The sequence below is a fragment of the Schistocerca nitens genome, chromosome 9 (genome assembly GCF_023898315.1).
Source record: "Schistocerca nitens isolate TAMUIC-IGC-003100 chromosome 9, iqSchNite1.1, whole genome shotgun sequence".
In the NCBI taxonomy this organism is placed as follows: Eukaryota; Metazoa; Arthropoda; class Insecta; order Orthoptera; family Acrididae; genus Schistocerca; species Schistocerca nitens.
The window spans coordinates 349,509,576-349,531,519 of record NC_064622.1 but is presented as its reverse complement, the minus strand read 5'-3'; the positions used below and the strand labels follow the sequence as shown (position 1 = coordinate 349,531,519).

General features: G+C 38.8%; 1 protein-coding gene across 1 annotated transcript in view; it reads right to left on the bottom strand.

Annotated features, from left to right (window-relative positions):
* The window catches only part of LOC126203749 (bicaudal D-related protein homolog), a 618,301-nt gene that overhangs the window by 5,853 nt on the left and 590,504 nt on the right, over nt 1-21,944 (bottom strand). The window contains exons 5-8 of the mRNA XM_049938117.1: nt 16,131-16,340; nt 14,258-14,398; nt 6,476-6,697; nt 1,568-1,825 (exon numbers count right to left, since the gene is read on the bottom strand). Of these exons, the coding sequence (XP_049794074.1) occupies nt 1,568-1,825; nt 6,476-6,697; nt 14,258-14,398; nt 16,131-16,340 (831 nt within the window). The remainder of the gene's footprint in view (nt 1-1,567; nt 1,826-6,475; nt 6,698-14,257; nt 14,399-16,130; nt 16,341-21,944) is intronic.

Here is a 21,944-nt window from a genome sequence, read left to right as displayed (position 1 = left end):
AACTTCTCAACTTCTGATCTGCAGTCAAAAGGTGAGGGGACCATCTGATGCAAACATTACAAACTTTAGAACATTTGTGATCATTGCTTGATAGCTCCCCCAACTTATTCCAACCTATTCCTCAATTTCAGATACACTCATCCATCGATCTTCTTCAAGAACATCTTGGACTGTGGGAATGTTTTTGTCTGTTATGCTGGGCTGAGAGCAGCAATTGTGCTCCTGATTTTCTACTCATTTTCACCCTTCCTTGAGCTCTTTATGCCAACACACAGCTACTTGACAGTGCACAGACCGTGTAAGAAGTCTCTGAAAAATGTCCGTTGCTTACTTGAGCTCATTTACCAGCAAGAAATTTTGTAATTACTCATTCTGCAATGCAGGGAATGTTGAAGGGTCAGCTCTGCTCTCCCCCCTCCCTCTCATCCCCCTGTCTTCAAAGCTTTCTAGGAGTGTCAGCCCAGTTCTGCCAAACATAGACACTCTTAAACAAGATTTTTGTTCCTATTTGACTTACCTTTGTAGAAGCAGGTGGTCATAAGCACTCAATCCAGCTTGCCAATCATTATGTCTGCATGGAATTTGTGTGTCCACTGCAATCTTACGTGTTTATAGTGTCTGGGCTGACCCTATAGCGAACATGTCACTAATGCCAGCTGCAGAAGACTGTGTCAAACTGTAAGCCGCTACAGGTCCACACCTACTGCAAGGTGTCAGTGTAGTAGCAACACTTTCTATGAAATGATATGACATTGGATGGTTCAGTATCCCCTCATTGTTTTATATTGCTCTCTATCCACTGGTTCACGTGTGTCACTGTTATACCAAAACGCATAGTATGTGCTGGGGTTTCATGGGGTGCAAACATATTTCCTGGGGGCCAGTTATTCTGCCCCATATGAACTCAGTAACATCATGATATCGTCCCAATCGATGTTGCGTGGTTGATAGGTTCTCCCTGTTGTATTTCCACTTCATCTGATCAGTGTTCACCTTTTCGGTCTCACAAAACTGGATGCTGCAAATGCCTACACATAAATCGTCCTTCTGCAGTGACTGGTACACTGTTCCACACAATCTCCAAGTTAGGATTCATTTTCGAATTTGCAATTTTTCCAAATATTGATATAGAATCTCTCATTTCGACCTCCATTGTCTGTGAGATTGAGTACCTGAATATGTTAAATGCACTGTCTAGGAGAATATTAAAATTTTATTTCTAATTTATTGTTCATTCACTTTCGTCTCGTAATAATTCACTCATGTTGAAAATAGTGGATTGTATACTAATAGTGGTGTGACACTGACATGAACGTTTCAGTGTAATGTGATCTTCACCGTTACCTACATCATCATGTTAGCTCAAATTTACAAGGCCTCAGAGAACCATTTGACACAGACAAGTTAGAAGTCAGCTTGATATTGGCGCTGAATAGATTAATTACAATAGCAAAGAAATCACAGCATAAAGAAATACATCTTTGAACCAAAAGAGAATTGGAAGCTGATAGGGAAAGATATTATGTGTGGCGCACAGGGTTTTGCTTTGTTGATATATAATACTTACCTGCCACTGCTCAAGTTGTTGGCTGAGTTCCACTTTCTGCTGAATGGCTTCCAAGAGTTGACTGTTAACCTGCATCACATCGATGCGAGTGCGGGCCAGTTCCACCTCAGTGGCATTCTTACGTGCAACTGCACCATCACGTACTTGCCATGCCTTATTTATAATTTCATCACGTGCCAGGTGTGTATTTTGCATATCAAGTCTGGCCTGATCACGTTCCTCTTTTGCTGCTAGCAGTTCTGCTTCACAGACACTAAGCTGCAACAGAGTTTAATTTATTTCCTCAATACATTTTCTTATGAAAATGCATCCACTATGCTAGTGTCAAAATTAAGGTTTCAGATACAGCATGTTGGTAAACTGAAGAGCGAGCCACACTTGTGATGAGAGAAAGTGGCCTTTCACAGAAGAGCACCTCACCTGCCTGCCATACAGGATGACTAAGAATCACTTTGCTGTCTAGCATAGCAGTCCATTGTATGGTAGTTTATATAGATTTTGTTAACATGTGTTTCTTGCATTAGTTACACTAGTTACTAATTTCTCTATTCTGTTTATTGTTAACACATTTAGGGCCAGTATAAGATAGTGAAGCAACCTGTAGTTGCTCCTTGTGATGTGGCTGGGTAGAGAGAGTGGAGACTTGCCTGCTCACACTTCAGTTTACTCACAGACTAAACTTATTTGATAATGCTGAAAAATATGAAAATTAACAGATGTGAAATATTAACATGCTTCAGTCAAATTGTCAATAAATCTGTATTTTTAGTAAACTGTTCAAGGACACATAAACATTGGATGGTGTTATATGGCACTGGGTATTATATTAAATTGTACAAAAAAGCAATGTTGGTGTCTATGAAATAGATGTTACATTAAGAAAAAAATACTGATCACTCTGTTTTGAAGCACATTCTGATTCAGTCACTACTCCCCATTTTTCATCAAACATACTCATTGTCTCTCTCTCTCTATCTCTGTGTGTGTGTGTGTGTGTGAGAGAGAGAGAGAGAGAGAGAGAGAGAGAGAGAGAGAGTGAGTGTTAGTTCAGATATACATACATTTCATTTTTTGTGAAAGAGAATTTCTCTGTACCATGTGAAATCACAGGCTGTGTACTATTGTTAGTCTGGCTGCCACATATACCACTCAGATGCAGTTGCACCTAAAACACAGCTATCTATATTGTTGGGGCATGCAAGCCAACCTAATGTGGCAGATTCATGGTTCATGGAAGAAGGGGAGAACATAAAAATGCAGCAAGTGAAGTGGCAAAAGGAAATAAAGACATCTAAAAAATGAAACTTGTAGAAAGTGGAACATGACCAGGCTGTAGAAGCATGTTGTGTACAAGAAAATTGGAAAAAATCTTTGGAGAAGATAGAAGCTATGTTGAGCAATAGTATGCAAGAAAGCTGAGATCAACTTGGTGCATTGCTGAGACAGTGGCAGCTCTGTGTTCTAAGTTTCTCACACTGTCTACCCCAAATCAGCTACAAATTTAAACATGTGTTCTTCCTGCATTGCTGTATAATTGCAATAATTAGTGTTTTGGTACTTGTTTCCTTCCCGATGTGGCAGTTTTAATGGTCAATAGTGCATATAGAAGGCAATAGCGCGTATAGAAGTGGAAGCAACCCTAAGACAGTATTACGTGAAGGAAAGAGAAAGTGGGTAAAGGTGAGCAAGAGATATGATACTCTGATAATAATTTGACACAGTACCTTTAGTAGGCAACTTTTCCTCAATTATATTAAGATTCTTGAGAGAACCAATCATGCCAAAATTGTTCCAACCTGGTCTGCAGGATATATGAGACAAATGAAATACCCTCAGGCTTCAAAAAGAATGAAATAGTATTAATGCCAAAGCACAAAGATATATTACTGAACTATCAGTTTCATAAGCAATGGTTGCAGAAGGCTAGATTGAACAGGTAGAAGCTGAGTTAAAAGAGAATCAGTTTCAGTTTTGTTGAAATGTGGTAATATATGAGGCAACACTTATCTCAGAAGATAGTTTGAAGAAAGACAAATATAGTTTTATAGCTTTTGTACATTTAGAGAAAGCTTCTAACAACCCTTTACCATTGATCATCAATGCAAAGTCAGTCCTATTTGCAGATGACGCTTCAGTGCTGACTGAAAAAAATAGCTCTGCAGAAATCACTGACTGTGTTGTAAATACTTTGGATTCTCTGGAAGCCTGGTTTCAATTAAATGTTCCGAAACTAAACATTAAAAAAACACAACTCACCCAGTTCAAAACAAAATGATCTAAACCAAGTGAGACCTATGTCCTACATAAAAATGAGAAGATAGAACCAGCAAGCATAGTGAAATTCTTAGGACTAAACTTGGACAAAAACCTAAGCTGGCAGGCACACTCAGAATATTTAGTTAACAAACTAAATAGCCTTTCTTTTGCAATGGAAATATTACATGGTGTAATAGACATGGACAGCCAAAAAATTGTGTACCATAGTTACTCTGAATCTGTCATTTTTTGGGGTAATTCAAGTTATATGGTACAGATATTAAAACTTCAAAAAAGAATCATTAGGAAGATGTGTGCTGCACATCCAAGAACCTTATGTCTCCCATTGTTTAAAAAACTAAATATATTTATCTGTCCTGTCACTATACATTTTTGAAATTCTAATTTTTATGTACAGTAAACCTGAAATTTTCAAAGAATTTCACTTCAAGCACACTTACACAACTAGGCAAAAACAAAATTTTATGCTCCCTCCACACCGATTAAAGCTATATTCTATGACTCCTCAATACATTAGCATAAAAATATACAATAAGTTAAAGGGCTGTGATATTCTGAGCATGGAAATTGGTCATCTAAAGAAAAAATTACATGAACTCTTGGTGGAAAAATGTTGTTATTCAGTGGAGGAGTTTATGAATGATGAGGTGATAATTTAAACAGCGCAACTAACATCTCTGTAAATAAAAATTTTTTTGTACAAAAATGTAAAAGTATTGTACTGCTAGAAAATTTTTTGATAATTATACTTATTGTTGTTTTTCTGTTAACTAAATCCCTAAAATTATATACTGACATGTCTCCAGTACAACAGATCATATGATCTGAATATAGTATGTTATGAGATGAAATAAATCAAATCAAATCAAACAATGCTGGCTGGAGTACAGTACACCCTTTAGAATTGTGAGTTTCTCAGGGACCAAACCTTGTACAGAAGCCAGATGGTAGTTCCATTTGTACAGAAAACTAAGATGAATTTGTAAAATGAACTTTGGTTCAGAGAGAAGAAATAAAAACAAACATTACAATTTACTGTAGATATGTCAGAGATAGAAGTTTAATAGAACTGCTAGTGTCTTGAAAAAATTAACAACAGTACAAGAGAAACAAGGATAGTGGAGTGAACTTGAATTCAATAAGGCAATGCTCAGGGAACAGAGTTAGGAAATGAAACACTAAAAGTAGTAATGAGCTTTCCTGTTTGTGCAGAAAAATAAAAAATGGCAGCAGAGAAGATATAAAATGCAGACTGGCCACAGCAGGAAAAGATGAAGTGCAGCCCTGTATGGAAAGTAAATGTGGGACATAATATTACAAACAAGAAGAGAATAGCTTTTGAAATGCAGTACTACAGGAAATGCTGAAGATTAGATTGGTAGGCAGGTAGCTAATGAAGAGGTACTGGAACAAAGTGAGGAGGGGAAATAACAATGTGAAAAGTATAGATTGCTACTCATCACATAGAGAAGTCATTGAATGCAGACAGGGGCAATGAAAAAGACTGGTAAACATTTGAGCTTTTGAATGAAAAAGTCCTTTGAAATAGAGAAACCACACACATTCATTCACACAAGGAAAACTCTCTCTCACACACATGCAGTCACTGTCTCCAGGTCCTGGCGCCTGACTGCAACTGTGTCTGACGTGAGCAGCAACCTGTTGGAGTGAGTGTGGGGGTGAGGAGGCGGCTTGGATGGGAAGGATAGCAGGATAGGGATGGAGGAAGAAGCTGTGCTGCTTATGGAAGCATGTGGGGAAATTGTGGGGACGGAACAGGATTCTAGGTGCAGAGTTAGGAAGGCTGTGTGTGTATGTGTGTGTGTGTGGGGGGGGGGGGGGAGGATGGAGAGAGGAGAGGAGGAAAGACTGTAGATGCATTGGTCTGATAGAAGTCATGTGTGGAATGGGAGCAGGGTATGGGATATGGGACAGGGGCTAGCGAAGGTTGAGGCCAAGAGGGTTACAGAAATGAGTATATGTTGTAGAGAGTGTTCCCTCTTACACAGCTCAGAAAAGCTAATGTTGGTAGGTATAATACAGGTGGGAATTGTCTCTACAACACATTCTTTGTTCCAGTAACCACCGTGGCATCCAACCTTTCTTACTCCCTGTCCTCCACCAACCTTCCCCCACACGAAAACTACACACGCCTTCCATCTTACCAATGCACCTACATACTAGTCTTTCCCCCTTCTCTATTCCTCTCCCCTCCCCTCCACTCTCCCTTCTCCCTCCAACTTCTGCTCCCCCTCCCTACCTCCCACCCGCACAACTTCCTAGTGGCCCATCCTGTCTCCACCATGTCCCTGCACAGCTCCATAAGCAGTACAGCATCTTCCCTCATCCCTACCTCGCTGCTACGCCAACCCATCCCCACCGGATGCCTTCTCCTTACCCCCATCACTCTCTCTAGCAGACTTCTGCTCACATCAGGTGTAGTCAGTCACAGTCTTGAAAAACAAAGATATTTAATTAGTGTGCAGTGGATTCATTATAGAACATTTTGGATGTCAAGTTTGTTATCATTGTCTTAGAATGATCTGAATTATTTTAGTACCAGTAACTGAAAATCATTTTTGACAACATAGACATACTTTAATTTTTAACCAGTGTAACTGCCATACATACTTTACTCTTGAGTTGTAGCACCTCATCGGTTCGTTTCCGCAGCTCTTCAGTACGCTCTTGCAGCTGGCGCTCTGTCTTTTCGAGTGATTCACGGGTTCGGTGAAGCTCTACTTCCATCTCCAGTACACTGCCAGTACCACTACTGCAGCTGGACTCTCGTCGTCCTCCTGGCTCGCAAAGTAATGTCATCAGCTCCGACATCGCACCAGATAACATTCCGGGCTGAAATATGACAATTTTTAGTTCACCAAAAGTAGTAGTGGAAACAAAACTGTGTCACAAAAATGAAACTTCTGAATTAGTTATTTAGTATTAGCAGTAGGATTATTTGAAAGTTACATACATGCATAAAATATAAAAATTGCAAACCATGTGCAAATTTGAAGATTGGAGATTACTTATTGGAAGCTGCAGGCATGATAGCCTGCAAGCTAAACTGTAAATGATGATGGTATTTCAATGGAAATTATTAGAGCTGGAGGAGGCACAAAAAATAATAAATAAATAAATAAAATGAAATAAAATAAAATAAACCCCTCATGAAATTGAAATTTTCTGGCAAATTAAAACTTTGGATTGGGACACGAACATACAATCTTGCCTATCACACGCTGTTCTCTTAGTGACAGCTATCCAGGCTATGTAGATGTAGATGAGAACGTTGTTGTAACTGTTATGCTTCACAAGAAAGGAGACTAACAAGTAAAAAAGAACTATAGACTTACTACCTTCTTTTCTGTGATATACATCAATAATATCTTTACCAACTGAGCAGAAAAAATATCAATTTTCAATCAATCAAAGAAACAAGTTGGCTTTACAATTAATCACAGCCCAGTGGATCATATTCAAATTATGAAGAAATTACAGAACAACATAATGAGCATGCATTTCCCCTCAGTGTATGATCTAAAAAAAATCTAAGAAAGCTTTTTAGTCAGTTTCAGCAAAAACTGTAGTAACAGCCCTGGACACAACATATTGCTTCAGGCTGGTTTACTGGATGGTATACAAGGATCATTCAAAAGATAAAGACCATTTTGAGCTTATGAGCCACACAATTCCACTTCCATCCTGACCACCAAGCCACAGACCTTCCTAATCATTAGTGCCAATATGATGTTAACAAGCAGGAATGGTCATTGACTGTTTACTTGTTTGATTTTGAAATATGTGACAAAATTAATGATATTCCAATATGGTTTCTGAATGAAAAAGTCCACCCTATCAAAATTTACAGACCAATAATTGAATTTAATGGAAATATGATAAGTGAAGCTTCAGTTCTAAAATGGTGCATCACATTTAACAGCAGGTGAATGAATATTCATGTTGTTGAGTGATAGGCTGACTTCCAGCTGTGCCTGACAAGGACAAGACTTGTGCTTTCATGAAATTTCATGATCAATTGTTTATCAAGTTGTTAATGGTGATTTGCGCTATAGAGATGTGTATGCAAGGTAGGTTTCTCAATTTCTGACAGATGAACACAAAAAACAACAAATATGAGCTGCGTCAACTTTTCTGACTTGGTATGAAGGTGATGGCATAACTCATGAATCCAAATACCAAGAAAAGCCAAATAGTATCAAATGGGTGTCCTACTGACTGACTTTTGCCCAGAGCAGAGACCAAAAATGCTGCTACATTCAAAACAAACTGCATGGATTGTTGTCCAGAGGTATTGTACTTCTTGATAATAACATTTGCCTGTATTCTGCTGCATTGGTGAAGGATTTGCTTTGGCAGTTTAAATAAGAAAATTTTCAACACCTTTCTTATATCCCCAATCTGGTCCCCTGTGATAAGCATCTTTTCCCTAAAATGAAATATTTTTTGGATGGAAAGTGCTACAGATATGACAATGAACTGAAGAGGACATTAGTGATCAGTTCAAAAACTTCGTGGTAATTGAGTATGCAGAAAGTATTGGATAGTTTGTGAAACACCATGGCAAATGTTTAAATTTTGGATGCATCTATGTAGAAAAATAGCTAAGATATCAAAATATATTTTCTTTCATTATCTTGAATAAAAATATCTGGACAAAACAAATATTCTTTACTTTTAGGATGACCTTTAACTCATTAATGCTAAAGTGTCCATTAGGCTTCATCCAGATAGCAGGAAATTCAAAATTTAAAGAGGAGTCAGGCATGATGATTCTATACCAGCTAACTGATTCTCAGCAGACCTAGAGGAAGTTTTGAAATTTTTAAATTGGGAAAATGAAGGAGGAATAAAAAGTTAATGGAAGATATGTCAAGTACCTTCATTTTTCTCTTTATTTTCTACTTTCACATTCAAACTAGAACAATTAATGGAAGTATTTAACAGGGAAATTGTGAATGTATGCTTGGAAATGAAGTATAATCAGTATGATTACTGGGTTAGTATAGTAAAGGACAATGGTGGAAAGTTAATATGTGCATATAAAGTCTTTATGGTAGCATATGAATAAAATACTGTAAGAAGCTTTTCAAATACTGTTCAGAGAACTGTTCCACATTTCCAGAATGGATTGGATTTTACATTTTTCACCAATATAGTAGTAAAAATAAATGTATTGTTCCTAAGTGTACATTCTTCTTGTATTGGTTTATGTATCTACTTATTCTGAAGCTTGGATGTGAACCATTTGTATGAGGTACATTCAAAAAGATAAGAACCAGAGGCCATAAAATGAAAACCACTAAAAGGATTTTAATGATATTGTCTGCAAAGAACGGTATGGTTCCTGTAAGAGTGCAGAGATTGTAAACATTTCTCTTGTGGGACATGGGTGCTCAGCCACAAGATGACTGAGCAACTATGCACAAGTGTTTACTGTCCACTGCACTCAGTCATGCTAGAAACAGTGAAATGAAGGCTTCAAAAGAAGAGCTGGGAGTGTATCACATTTTGTGTGGTGGGGATCCTACATCTTCCACTGGAGACTTGATCATTTGGATTCGAGTTCAAAATGATAAAACCATGTCTTGTCTCCACGTATCCCTCATGACAGGAACTCATTCCCTTCCTTGGCATACTGCTGCATATGTTGAAGAGAGAGTTTCATTCAATATGCTTACTGTGCTGGTTGAAGACTCAAGGGCAGCCATTGAGTGCAAACTTTTGAAATTTCAATCTGTCATTAATGATGGCGTGAAAATTTCTGATGCTCAATCTTCACTCTGTGGCAGGGCTACAACTCACTGGTCTTGAATAATGACAGCCTCCAGATTCTGGACAATGGCATTAGTATTGCATTGTGGCATTCCAGACTGTGCAACATCAGCCAACGACATCCATCCTTCACAGATTCATTTGTGCCATGCCTTGACCCTTGCAACAGAAGTGAAATGATTTCCATACATTTATGAAATTCTTCAATGAATTGTCATTCCATGCACTACATTTTCAGGAAATGCACTGCACCCCTTTGCTCTTCTTCTGAAGCTTCCATTTCATTGTTTTCAGTCTTATATCCTGTTTTCAAGGCACTGTCCATTCCGTTCAACTGCTCTTTGAAGTCCTTTTCTGTCTGTGACAGAATTATGATGTCATTAGCAAACCTCAAGGTTTTTATTTCTTATCCCTGGACTTTAATTCCTACTCCAAATTTTTCTTTTCTTTCCTGTACTGCTTGCTCAGTATACAGATTGAATAACATCAGAGACAGGCTACCACCCTGTCTCACTCCCTTACCAACCACTGCTTCCCTTTCATGTCCCTCAACTCTTATAACTGCCATCTGGTTTCTGTACAAATTGTAAATATTTTACCCCTGCCACATTTAGAATTTGAAAGATAGCATTCTAGTCAACATTGTCAAAAGCTTTCTCTAAGTCTAAAATTCTATAAATGTAGGTTTGCCTTTCCTTAACCTATCTTCTATGAGAAGGTGTAGCATCAGTATTGCCTCACATGTTGCTACATTTCTCCAGAATCCGAATTGATCCACCCCGAGGTCAGCTTCTACCAGGTTTTCCATTTTTCTCTAAATGTCCTCTTCCATTTCCTTAAAACTACCCTCCAGCACATCTCCCTTCTATAGACCCTCTATATACTCTTTCCACCTTTCAGCTTTCCCTTCTTTGCTTCGGAGTGGTTTTCCATCTGAGCTCTTTATACTCATACTGGTGGTTCTCTTTTCTCCAAATCTCTCTTTAATTTTCCTGTAGGGAGCATCTATCTGACCCTTAGTGATATATGCTTCTAATGCTTACATTTGTCCTCTAGCAATTCTTGCTTAGCCATTTTGCACGTTCTGTCAATCTCATTTTTTAGACCTATGTATTCTGTTTTGTCTACTCCATTTATTGAATTTTTATATTTTCTCCTTTCATTGATTAAATTCAATATTTTTGCATTACCCAAGGATTTCTACTAGCCCCTGTCTTTTCACCTACTTATCCTCTGCTGCCTTCACTATTTCATCTCTGAAAGCTACCCATTCTTTTGTACCATATTCCTTTCCCCTGTTCTTGTCAATCATTCCCTAATGTTCCCTCTGAAACTCTCTATGACCTCTGGTTCTTTCAGTTTATCCAGCTCATATCTCCATAAAATCCTGCCTTTTTGCAGTTTCTTTCATTTTAATCTGCAGGTCATGACCAGTAAATTGTGGTCAGAGTCCATATCTGTCCCCTGAAATTGTCTTACAATTTAAAACTTGGTTCTGTAAAATCTATCTTACCACTACATAATCAATCTAAAACCTTGCAGTGTCTCCAGGTGCCTTCCATGTATACAGTCTTCTTTCATGAGTCTTAAACCATGTGTTAGCTGTGATTAAATTATGCTCTGTGCAAAATTCTACCAGTTGGCTTCCTCTTTCATTCCTTTCCTCCAGTCTATACTCACCTACTACTTTTTCTTCTCTTCCTTTTCCTACTATCGAATTCCAGTCCCCTGTGACTATTAAATTTTCATCTCCCTTAACTATCTGAATAAGTTCTTTTATCTCATCATAAATTTCCTCAATCTCCTCCTTATCTGCAGAGTTAGTTGACATATAAACATGTACTACTCTGGCAGATGTGGGCTACATTAATGCATTCACTATGCTGTTTGTAGTTGCTTATTCGCGTTCCTATATTTTTTTATTCATTATTAAATCTACTCCTGCATTACCCTCTTTGATTCTGTATTTATAATGCTATATTCACCAGACTAGAAGTCCTATTCCTCCTGCCACTGGACTTCATTAATTTCCACTATATCTAACTTTCACCTATCCATTTCCCTTTTTAAATTTTCTAACCTACCTGCCCAATTAAGGGATCTGACAATCTACGCCACGATCCGTAGTATGCCAGTTTTGTTTCTCCTGATAACAGTGCCCTTCTGGGTAGTCACCACCCGGAGATCCAAATGGGGGACTATTTTACCTCTGGAATATTTTACACATGAGGATGTCACCCTAATTTAACCATATAGTAAAGCTGCATGTGCTTGGGAAAAATTATGGCTGTAGTTTCCCCTTGCTTTCAACCATTCACAGCACCAGCTCAACAAGGACATTTTGGCTGATGTTACAAGGCCAGATCAGTCAATCATGTGGACTGTGGCCCCTGCATCTACTAAAAAGGCTGCTGCCCCTCTTTAGAAACCACACGTCTGTCTCACCTCTCAACAAATACGCGTCTGTTGTGGTTGCACCTCTGGTATGGCTATCTGTATCACTGAGGCACATGAGCCTCCCCACCAATGGCAAGGTCCATGGTTCATGGGAGAGGGACTGCACCTAATAATATTCTTTTCATACAGTAGTTTTCCTTTAGCTGGATAACTAAATATTAACAGTGGGAACATTGTGTTCCATTGTGTTTCTGTTAATTAATCAGAAGACAAATGTGAAGGTTTTGCTAAGTCAACCAAGTGAGTAAACAATCAAGAAAAATCAATAGCTATGAACAGGTGACCATTGTTTAACATCTTAGCAACTGTTGTTAAGTTTGAAGTACATATGTGCTCTGCACACTTGTGGAGTGAAACAATATATTGAGAGCAGTCGTAGAGCTTATGCTGAGTTTCATCTGCTGAGTGCATTGTAATAAGAGCCTAAGTATTTGTCAGATGTTACAGGGAGGGGTGGGGCAGCTGTCTTATGCTGTTAAGGCTACAACATAATTTATTGTATGTTTACCACAATGTAAAAGGTGTTTTCCTCATACAAAAGAGCTCTATTATACATGCTTCTCAAATTTCATCAAGCAGCTTTTGCACCAAGATTTCGATCAGAAGTAAAATTTGGAAATGAGATGTATCTCTTCTAATATTCAGCCTGAACAGCTTTTTGTTGCCAAAGTGGCATGCCGTTTCTCGCACTTCCAATGCACTTTCATCACGGGTTCACTCTTATTCTTCTAAATTCCCAAACTGCAAGATATGCTCCATCCATCCTTGTGACACCACATTTTCCAACATTATCATGGCAAAGATTACCCTTTCAAGAGCTGGGTACCTTTGAAACTGTCAAACTGTTGTAACACCTCATTTTCTCATTATATTTAGCACACTTGTGTGACACTACTTACAAAACATATAATTTATATTTGTTTAAAGGTGAGATGCCATCAGTTCCTATGCATCATTAAACAATAAAGATAAGGAGAACAAAAGCATGCATTTGCTTAGTGAGTTTACATATAATTCGTCTTGCAATGATAGTGAAAATCTTGAGACAGAATTGCTGGAGAGTGATTAAGTCCAGGAGGAATGTCAGTACTACTGACATATACATATAAATGAGTATTCACAATCCTAGCTTTCTGAACAATAGTTCCTTCGAAACTTCCTGGCAGATTAAAACTGTGTGCCCGACCGAGACTCGAACTCGGGACCTTTGCCTTTCGCGGAATAGTTCCTTCCTTGGGGAAGAGAGAGGGATAGACTGAGGAAGGAAGGAAGATTAGGGTTTAATGTCTTGTTGACACTGAGGCCAGTAGATATAGACATAAGCTCAGAATGTTTCAAGAATGGAAAAGGAAATCAGCCATTCCCTTTCAAAGGAACCATCCTGGCATTTGCCTAGAATTATTTAGGAAAATCATGGGAAACAAATTTGGATGGCCAGACTCTGATTTGAACCACTATCCTTCTGAACGCACATCCACTGCGCTAATCACTGCACCACCTCACTTGATAGGAATACACTGGGGAAGGAAGGGCAGGATGGCAGGGACCTGCCCTGTAATTAGAACAAGGGAAGCAAAAGTTTGATTCCTCTCACCTTGAGGTACGAGTGACGAGCCCTTCCTTTTAAACCTTCCTAATGCTATCCTTCTCTCCTCTCTGAGAAAGAAACTATTAGTTTAGAAAACCTGGATTGTGTATGTACTTTTATTTGTGACTATTGATATTATTGGCATTTGTCCTGAAGGCTTATATTGTCCAACAGACCTGTATCTTAACTTTATAGCTTTCTTAAGAGAATTCTCCTTTTGATATGACAGTGAAAAGTCCTGTTTGGAATGTATGTAATGATACAGAGGGCAGAACACAACTAGATTGTCTTAAATGTTTCATGCGTTAAACAGGGTCATAAAAACTAGGTTTACAAACTTAAGCTTATGACACACACTGGAACGACACTTCAAAAGCCTAGCCATTGTTATTAATTTTGTATATGCCTGTGTGATACTTGGCATTTTGTCATAAACACAAGTAGTATCCTGTCTGCTGTGTAGTTGTATGTTTCATTACATTGGCTAAGTCTCACTTTATGGAAAAAAAGAGTGTTTAGGGCAGAAAACAGAATTACAAATAGACCTGTGCTATATGTAAAATTGTTCTCACCTTTAAGATGTCAACTGGTATACTATCCATGGGCAATGATTCAGGATCTGAAGTTATCGAGTCATTTCTTTTCCTGTCCCATTCTGCACATAGTCTCCTCAGTTGCAAATAAACTGAGAAAGCTTCTTCTTTAATTTTCACCTGAAACATAAAATACATACCATTAAGAGCCCTGCTATTGTTGCTAATATATCATACAACAATGTACACTGACCAGCACACTCACATTAGGCAAGAGTTTGAATACACTTGTTTTACTTACTATTTGCTTATAATTTTTCACAATGCTGTTAAGTTCCCTGAACTGTATCAACTATACTGCTTATGTTTTGATCATTTTTATTGCTTTTGCCTCCCCATACCCTCAATCTACATTCATCTTCTTGTAATTTTGTGTACTTTATTCTGATGACTCATTAAAACTTAACATAATTTCTTAATGGCCTTCTACAGATGAACAAAACTTAAATTGTAACATAGCTTCTGAATAAACATACTTTCCTGATAGCACAAAATTTTGTGCAGTGCACGTTAAGAGTTTGTGTACTGATTTTGATTACCAGAAGTTCAAATATGTCATAAGGAGCTGTGGTTCTGCCTTGAGAAAACATTTTTTTCTTGTTCTACTCCATCTTCAGTAAATTTTATTTGCTATCTGTTGAACAATATACAAAGAATTTATGCATTGTGATTTAGCAGTTTTTGAGAGTATAGTATTTACATTACTGTGAAGTACTGACAGAAATATTAACATGAAGAATGAATGTATACCTTATTATTGTATCACAAGTTTGTTTGGTATTTGCGGCACAGCTGTAATTACTGATTTGCAATATGTCATCTGCAGTTAGCAAGTGTTTATCATTTTTAATGTAATTTTGCAAAAATGTTTTAGTCCTAGTATGATATTATCCATTTTTCAGATTTGTTTTTTCCCCTTTTACTGTTGCACTATTGACACTATTTCTTTTTGACTAGAAGTTTTTAGGTTCAAATAGTATTTTTCAAAAAAATGTGTTGAAATGTATACTGATTATGATTAGGCTTCATAAAATGTTGATTGGAGTGGGAGAGCAGACTATTATTTCACAAAACCTAATTACAATCAGCATACATCACAACACATTTTTTTAAAAAAATGGTACCCTAACCTAAAAAACACTAGTTCAAGAGTAAAAGAGTGAATCTTTGTTTACAAAACGACAGATAGTGCAATATAAAAAGGGGGAAAAATAAAACTGAAAAATCGATAATATCATATTATGCATAAAACAATGAAGAAATGATGTTAAAATGTTGATAAATGCTAATTAATTAGAGATTAAATACTGTAAGCAATAATTATAGCAGTGCTTCAAATACCAAGTAGTCTTACGAACACCAATATGTAATAATAAAGTATGCATTTATTCTTCATGTTAATATTTCTGTCAATGGTTATAGTAATGTAAATACTATAATCTCAGAAACTGCTAAATATTGCAATGTATAAATTCTTTGTATGGTGTTCAACAGATGCTAAATGAAACCCACTGAATATGGAGAAAATTCTCCAAAGCATGTATGGGTAGTACAAGAAGGAATTATGTTTGCTCAAGGCAGAACCATATTTCCCAATAACATATTAGAAAGCAAACATAGACAAGGAAAGAGCTTCGAGCACAAAACAGAAATTCAAAATTTACATGCGATCTGTGCCTTCTGTATCTCAGAAAAAGGGTATTTTAACTCCAAGAAAATCTTCTCCCTTGTGTCAGATATTTGTAATATGAATACATTGTACCTAAGTGATATTCTGTGACGATGTATATACAGATAATTGAAATCACCACTGAACTACATCAATAAATACTCTGTATTGAAATGTACCTACCGCATCTGGTGTAAGTGTTCCAAGGAGTGGTGATGCTTCTCCATTTGCTTCATTTTCACACTCCATTTCGGCAAGTAAGGAGCGATGGCCGGCAACTCCAGAGCTGTTATTTGAGGACGCTGCTGCTGTGGATGCGAGTGCTTCCAGTCTCTCACCAAGGGAGCCATTTGCTGTTCTGAGGTGATCAAGTTCCCGTTGTGCATTCCTTAGCTGTAACACAAATAAGATTTGTTCATATCTTTCGTATCGCTGTGCAACTTGTGATGAAGCAAGCTGGCATAGTTTTACACTTTTACTTCCCCTCTTGTTCTGACATCTGCCTCCTTAAATTAGTTTTTTCACTTTTAACTAATTACCATTAACATACATAAGTATAATCTGGATTTTCATAAAAGAGAAAGGTTGGCCCTCAGTTTTAAAGAGTATAACACCAGATCTAGTTTTGTGCTTAGTTTTCGCTATTTAATTGATTATCTAATTTATTTTGACTATTCCTAGTTAATATCTTTCCTTATAGGGTGAAATCAGTAATTGTTTCATAACTTAATTTCTATTGTTGACTTATAACAAATATAAATTCTGTACTAATTATAAGCATTTGCAAGGTAAAACACTGGCATTCTTTCAAGTATTTATTTGGCTCTATGAGAAAACATGTTAGCAGAGCCAGCTCTTAATTAATTCCAAAGTAATAGCCAGTTTTGTCAAAAGTATTGTTTGCATAACTATATCTGTTAATTTCATCATTTAAACAAATAATTCAGGCTAACTCTTGTAGTAGAAGGAACTGTTCAAAAGACGGAGTTTTTCAATGTATTCAGTTAATTGAATGAGTTAGGTTTTAATCGTAATTTCTGTAAATTAAACATCAAACAATGTATAGTTTCAGTGCCTATTATTGTGAGGACATATAAGGGCCCAATTTTTGGTACCGAGACAGTCGTCCCCAGTCGAGTTTCAGACGAGAAACCTGTGTTGGTTAGAACAAAAACAATGCATCAACTTAACTGTGAAATAAGTGTAAGAGGCTGTGTGTAAAAACAATGACAGTGTCTGTTCAATACATACTGTAATATTCTGCAAGACTTGTGAACTGTGTGGTTAGCTTTTTACTGCACATACACTCCTGGAAATGGAAAAAAGAACACATTGACACCGGTGTGTCAGACCCACCATACTTGCTCCGGACACTGCGAGAGGGCTGTACAAGCAATGATCACACGCACGGCACAGCGGACACACCAGGAACCGCGGTGTTGGCCGTCGAATGGCGCTAGCTGCGCAGCATTTGTGCACCGCCGCCGTCAGTGTCAGCCAGTTTGCCGTGGCATACGGAGCTCCATCGCAGTCTTTAACACTGGTAGCATGCCGCGACAGCGTGGACGTGAACCGTATGTGCAGTTGACGGACTTTGAGCGAGGGCGTATAGTAGGCATGCGGGAGGCCGGGTGGACGTACCGCCGAATTGCTCAACACGTGGGGCGTGAGGTCTCCACAGTACATCGATGTTGTCGCCAGTGCACGTGCCCGTCGACCTGGGACCGGACCGCAGCGACGCACGGATGCACGCCAAGACCGTAGGATCCTACGCAGTGCCGTAGGGGACCGCACCGCCACTTCCCAGCAAATTAGGGACACTGTTGCTCCTGGGGTATCGGCGAGGACCATTCGCAACCGTCTCCATGAAGCTGGGCTACGGTCCCGCACACCGTTAGGCCGTCTTCCGCTCACGCCCCAACATCGTGCAGCCCGCCTCCAGTGGTGTAGCGACAGGCGTGAATGGAGGGACGAATGGAGACGTGTCGTCGTCAGCGATGAGAGTCGCTTCTGCCTTGGTGCCAATGATGGTCGTATGCGTGTTTGGCGCCATGCAGGTGAGCGCCACAATCAGGACTGCATACGACCGAGGCACACAGGGCCAACACCCGGCATCATGGTGTGGGGAGCGATCTCCTACACTGGCCGTACACCACTGGTGATCGTCGAGGGGACACTGAATAGTGCACGGTACATCCAAACCGTCATCGAACCCATCGTTCTACCATTCCTAGACCGGCAAGGGAACTTGCTGTTCCAACAGGACAATGCACGTCCGCATGTATCCCGTGCCACCCAACGTGCTCTAGAAGGTGTAAGTCAACTACCCTGGCCAGCAAGATCTCCGGATCTGTCCCCCACTGAGCATGTTTGGGACTGGATGAAGCGTCGTCTCACGCGGTCTGCACGTCCAGCATGAACGCTGTCCCAACTGAAGCGCCAGGTGGAAATGGCATGGCAAGCCATTCCACAGGACTACATCCAGCATCTCTACGATCGTCTCCATGGGAGAATAGCAGCCTGCATTGCTGCGAAAGGTGGATATACACTGTACTAGTGCCGACATTGTGCATGCTCTGTTGCCTGTGTCTATGTGCCTGTGGTTCTGTCAGTGTGATCATGTGATGTATCTGACCCCAGGAATGTGTCAATAAAGTTTCCCCTTCCTGGGACAATGAATTCACGGTGTTCTTATTTCAATTTCCAGGAGTGTAGATATTCAACAGTAATCTATTGTAGCGGTATGTTGATGTTTGCTTGAAAACTATTAATGAGGCTTATCAAAAGTTAAACAATAGTGCACTGTCCATATTAACTGTGTACATTGGGGTGTTGTGAACAGTGAAAGTAAAGAACTGTGAAACGCAACTGTGCACCTGTTGGCTACATCATTTACAGTAGTCAATATTGAACTTCCACACCCCATTTTTCAGCCAGTATCACAACTTAGTACGTTGACACCAAGAACTATCAATGAAGAAGTGAAGCAGGCGAATGTCGCAGACTGTTGCACAGATGATGACTAAATTATACAGTGAATAACTGGAAGTAAAGTAATTGTTTAGGAATAACCTTCACGTGTTTATATTTCAAAAATAGTTGATTGCAAATATTCAAACTAATTATTTCTCTGTGTTTTACAATCAATGCTTGAAAGGACAAGAACAACCTAAAAAGAAAATTTTGAACATCAGTACTTACTATCAGAAGAAACGTCAGTATTGCCTATAGACATGCAGAGAAGTACACAGCCTATCCTACCTTTTGGAACTAATAGTTCTTCCTGGGAGAGGAGAGAGGAGTGGATCAGGAAAGGTTAAAAAGAAATGACAGGTCACTCAGACCTGATAGGATGTTTTGGCACATTTATTGTGCAGTCCGGATTTCATGCCAAGTAACCCACCTTTTTCTAAATTGAGAATTCCCTTTTTTTGTAAGACTTATGCAGATGAAGACACAATTCAAGAGGCATTGATAAATTAGTTGTGAGAGGAGGCAGAAAACTTCAGAGTGGTTTGCAGGCGTAAAGTAACTAAATATGGATGGAGTTAATATGAAAAGATGATCTTTCAGGTACATTTATGCACTGTTTTAGTTCTTTAGTTTCATTATGATTAGTAGCAAGAAATATCAATTGCTTTACACAAGCTATATTATGTGAGGTCACATTACAAGGTGTTGAAGAACGTATTACCTTATGGAAGAATGTTTCTTTCTTCTGAAGATATGGTCTCATTTAATTTTTGACGAAATATGTTACACATTACAGCAGAGGGAATTTATTTTAACTGAGCACATTAAACATGCAAGTTACACCAAGAGTGTCTTCACTGAAAAGTATGGCAAGGATGCATCAAAATAGTTCAGCACCAAATGGCTGTCCAAATTCCAGAAAGTAAGAAACACATTGGAAATCTGAGGTAGGAAGATTTTAGATAAAATTTGCATATGGGTGTATTTCAAATTTTTCTAGACATAAAGGTTGGAGAAGTATGTTTACTGCCAAGGGGTTTGCAAGTTTGGGCACAAAAGAGTTTGAAAACAAGAGCACTGCTATTTGAGAGAGCAAACGACAGGCCTGGCCATAGTGCATTCTTGCTTGATCACATGACTAGGCACAACCACATTCCAGTTCAAAGGAGTGTGCATGGTTACCTCATAGTGCAAGTACAAAAAGTGATTACAGAAACTGTCATCATGAGCAGTTTTGCTGGCTGTTATTAATATCATTAAATTTATTGATGCTGAAAAGGAAAAAAGGGTTTCTGCGCAGGCCAGAATATACATGGAAAAATTAGCACTATGGTCTGAAAATTATGGCAGTAGGGAATTGATGCTTGGAGTGGTATTCAAATATCTACCCTCAAAGAAGAGTAAGCAATGTGCACAACACAACAGATACCTCATTGATAATGTGAATGAATTTTTTATTAAGTAACAATTTGTGATATTATGAGCCATACAAAGAAATACGAAATCTGTGATGATTTCACACCTTTTGTTGCAAAGAACTGAACTTTAATTGTAGTAATGATGTGCAAATGAGAGGGTATAGCTCAAAATGTGAAATAATACACATTACACTGTTAATACACTGATGAGCCAAAACATTATGACAGCTGCTGATCATGAAACTGAATACTATCCGGCAGCATTGCAGGCATGTCACATGGCATGGAATGAATATAAGAGGAGTAGAAATGAATAGAGAATCATTAAAAAGGTAAATCTACTAACATAAGCAAGTTTGACAAAGTGAAGACTGTTATGGTCCAGCAGCTGGGAACGACCATCTCAGAAACGACATTTCGGGTTGCCTGCTCACGTGCTACTGTTGTGAGCACTATGGAAAGTGGATGAAGGGTGGTGAAACTGCAGGTAGGTGATAAAGTGTTGTGCATCCACACCTTGCCATGTACTGTGGAGGCTGGAGGCTTACCCAGTCTGTAAAGCTGGATAGGCAGCATCTGATGACAGTGCAGGCACATTACATTGTTTGGCACACATTGCTGAACATGGATCTCCACAGAGGATGAATCCTGTGTCTTTAGTTTTGATAATGACATCATTAATTACAACAATTGGCATAGGATCATCAATATTAGACCATAAATCAATGGAAATGCGTGTCTGGTTGGATGAATCACATTTTTTGTTACACCATGTTGAGGGTTGTGCCAGGATACGCCATTAACAAGGCAAATCACTGTTCAGAAGATGTGCTCCACCACAGACAAAGGCTGGTGGGGGCAGCATAATGTTATGGGGGGAGGGGGGGGGGACATTTACCTGGGCTGTTATGGGACCTGCAGTAGTAATCAAAGGCTATGTGAACATCATTGCAGGCCACCTGCATCCATTTCCTGCTTGGTGTCTTCTCTGATGGCAATGGCATTTCCAGTGAGATAACTGTCTATGTCACAGAGCTATAATCATGCTACAGTGGTTTGGGGCTCTATTGAGAGCCAGCTCTGTGCTTACAAACCAGCAGCCTGTCATTTATGAGAACTGAGTGGCCTTTGCATAAACATTTGATGACACGTAACTCCACAAATCTAGCAAGGACTTGTTGAATCCAGGCCACACAGAACCATTGCTGTAATGTGTTTTTCAAGGAAGACCAACAAACTGTTAGGCAGATGGTGGTAATGTTTTGCCTCATCAGTGTAAATTATGTCAAACTACAAGAGGCATGCAATTAGTGATACAACACATTAATTTTCTGAAAGCAGGAGGCTTTTATTCACAATTCCAATGCCCCATATTATTCCCCACTCTTTTGGTTACAGAACCCTATTTTTCAGCATAATCTTCATTCAGTGTGATGGTCTGATGCCTTACTGAGAGGGCGTGTGTGCCCGTGTGGTATCAGTCTTCTGGTCAATGTCAGAGCCAATGTCTTTCTGCACCAATAATCTCCCCCATCATCCATGTACTGCTTCCGGCCTTCATTGGGCCAAACAGATGAAGTCAGAGGTGCAAGATCTGAGATGTAGA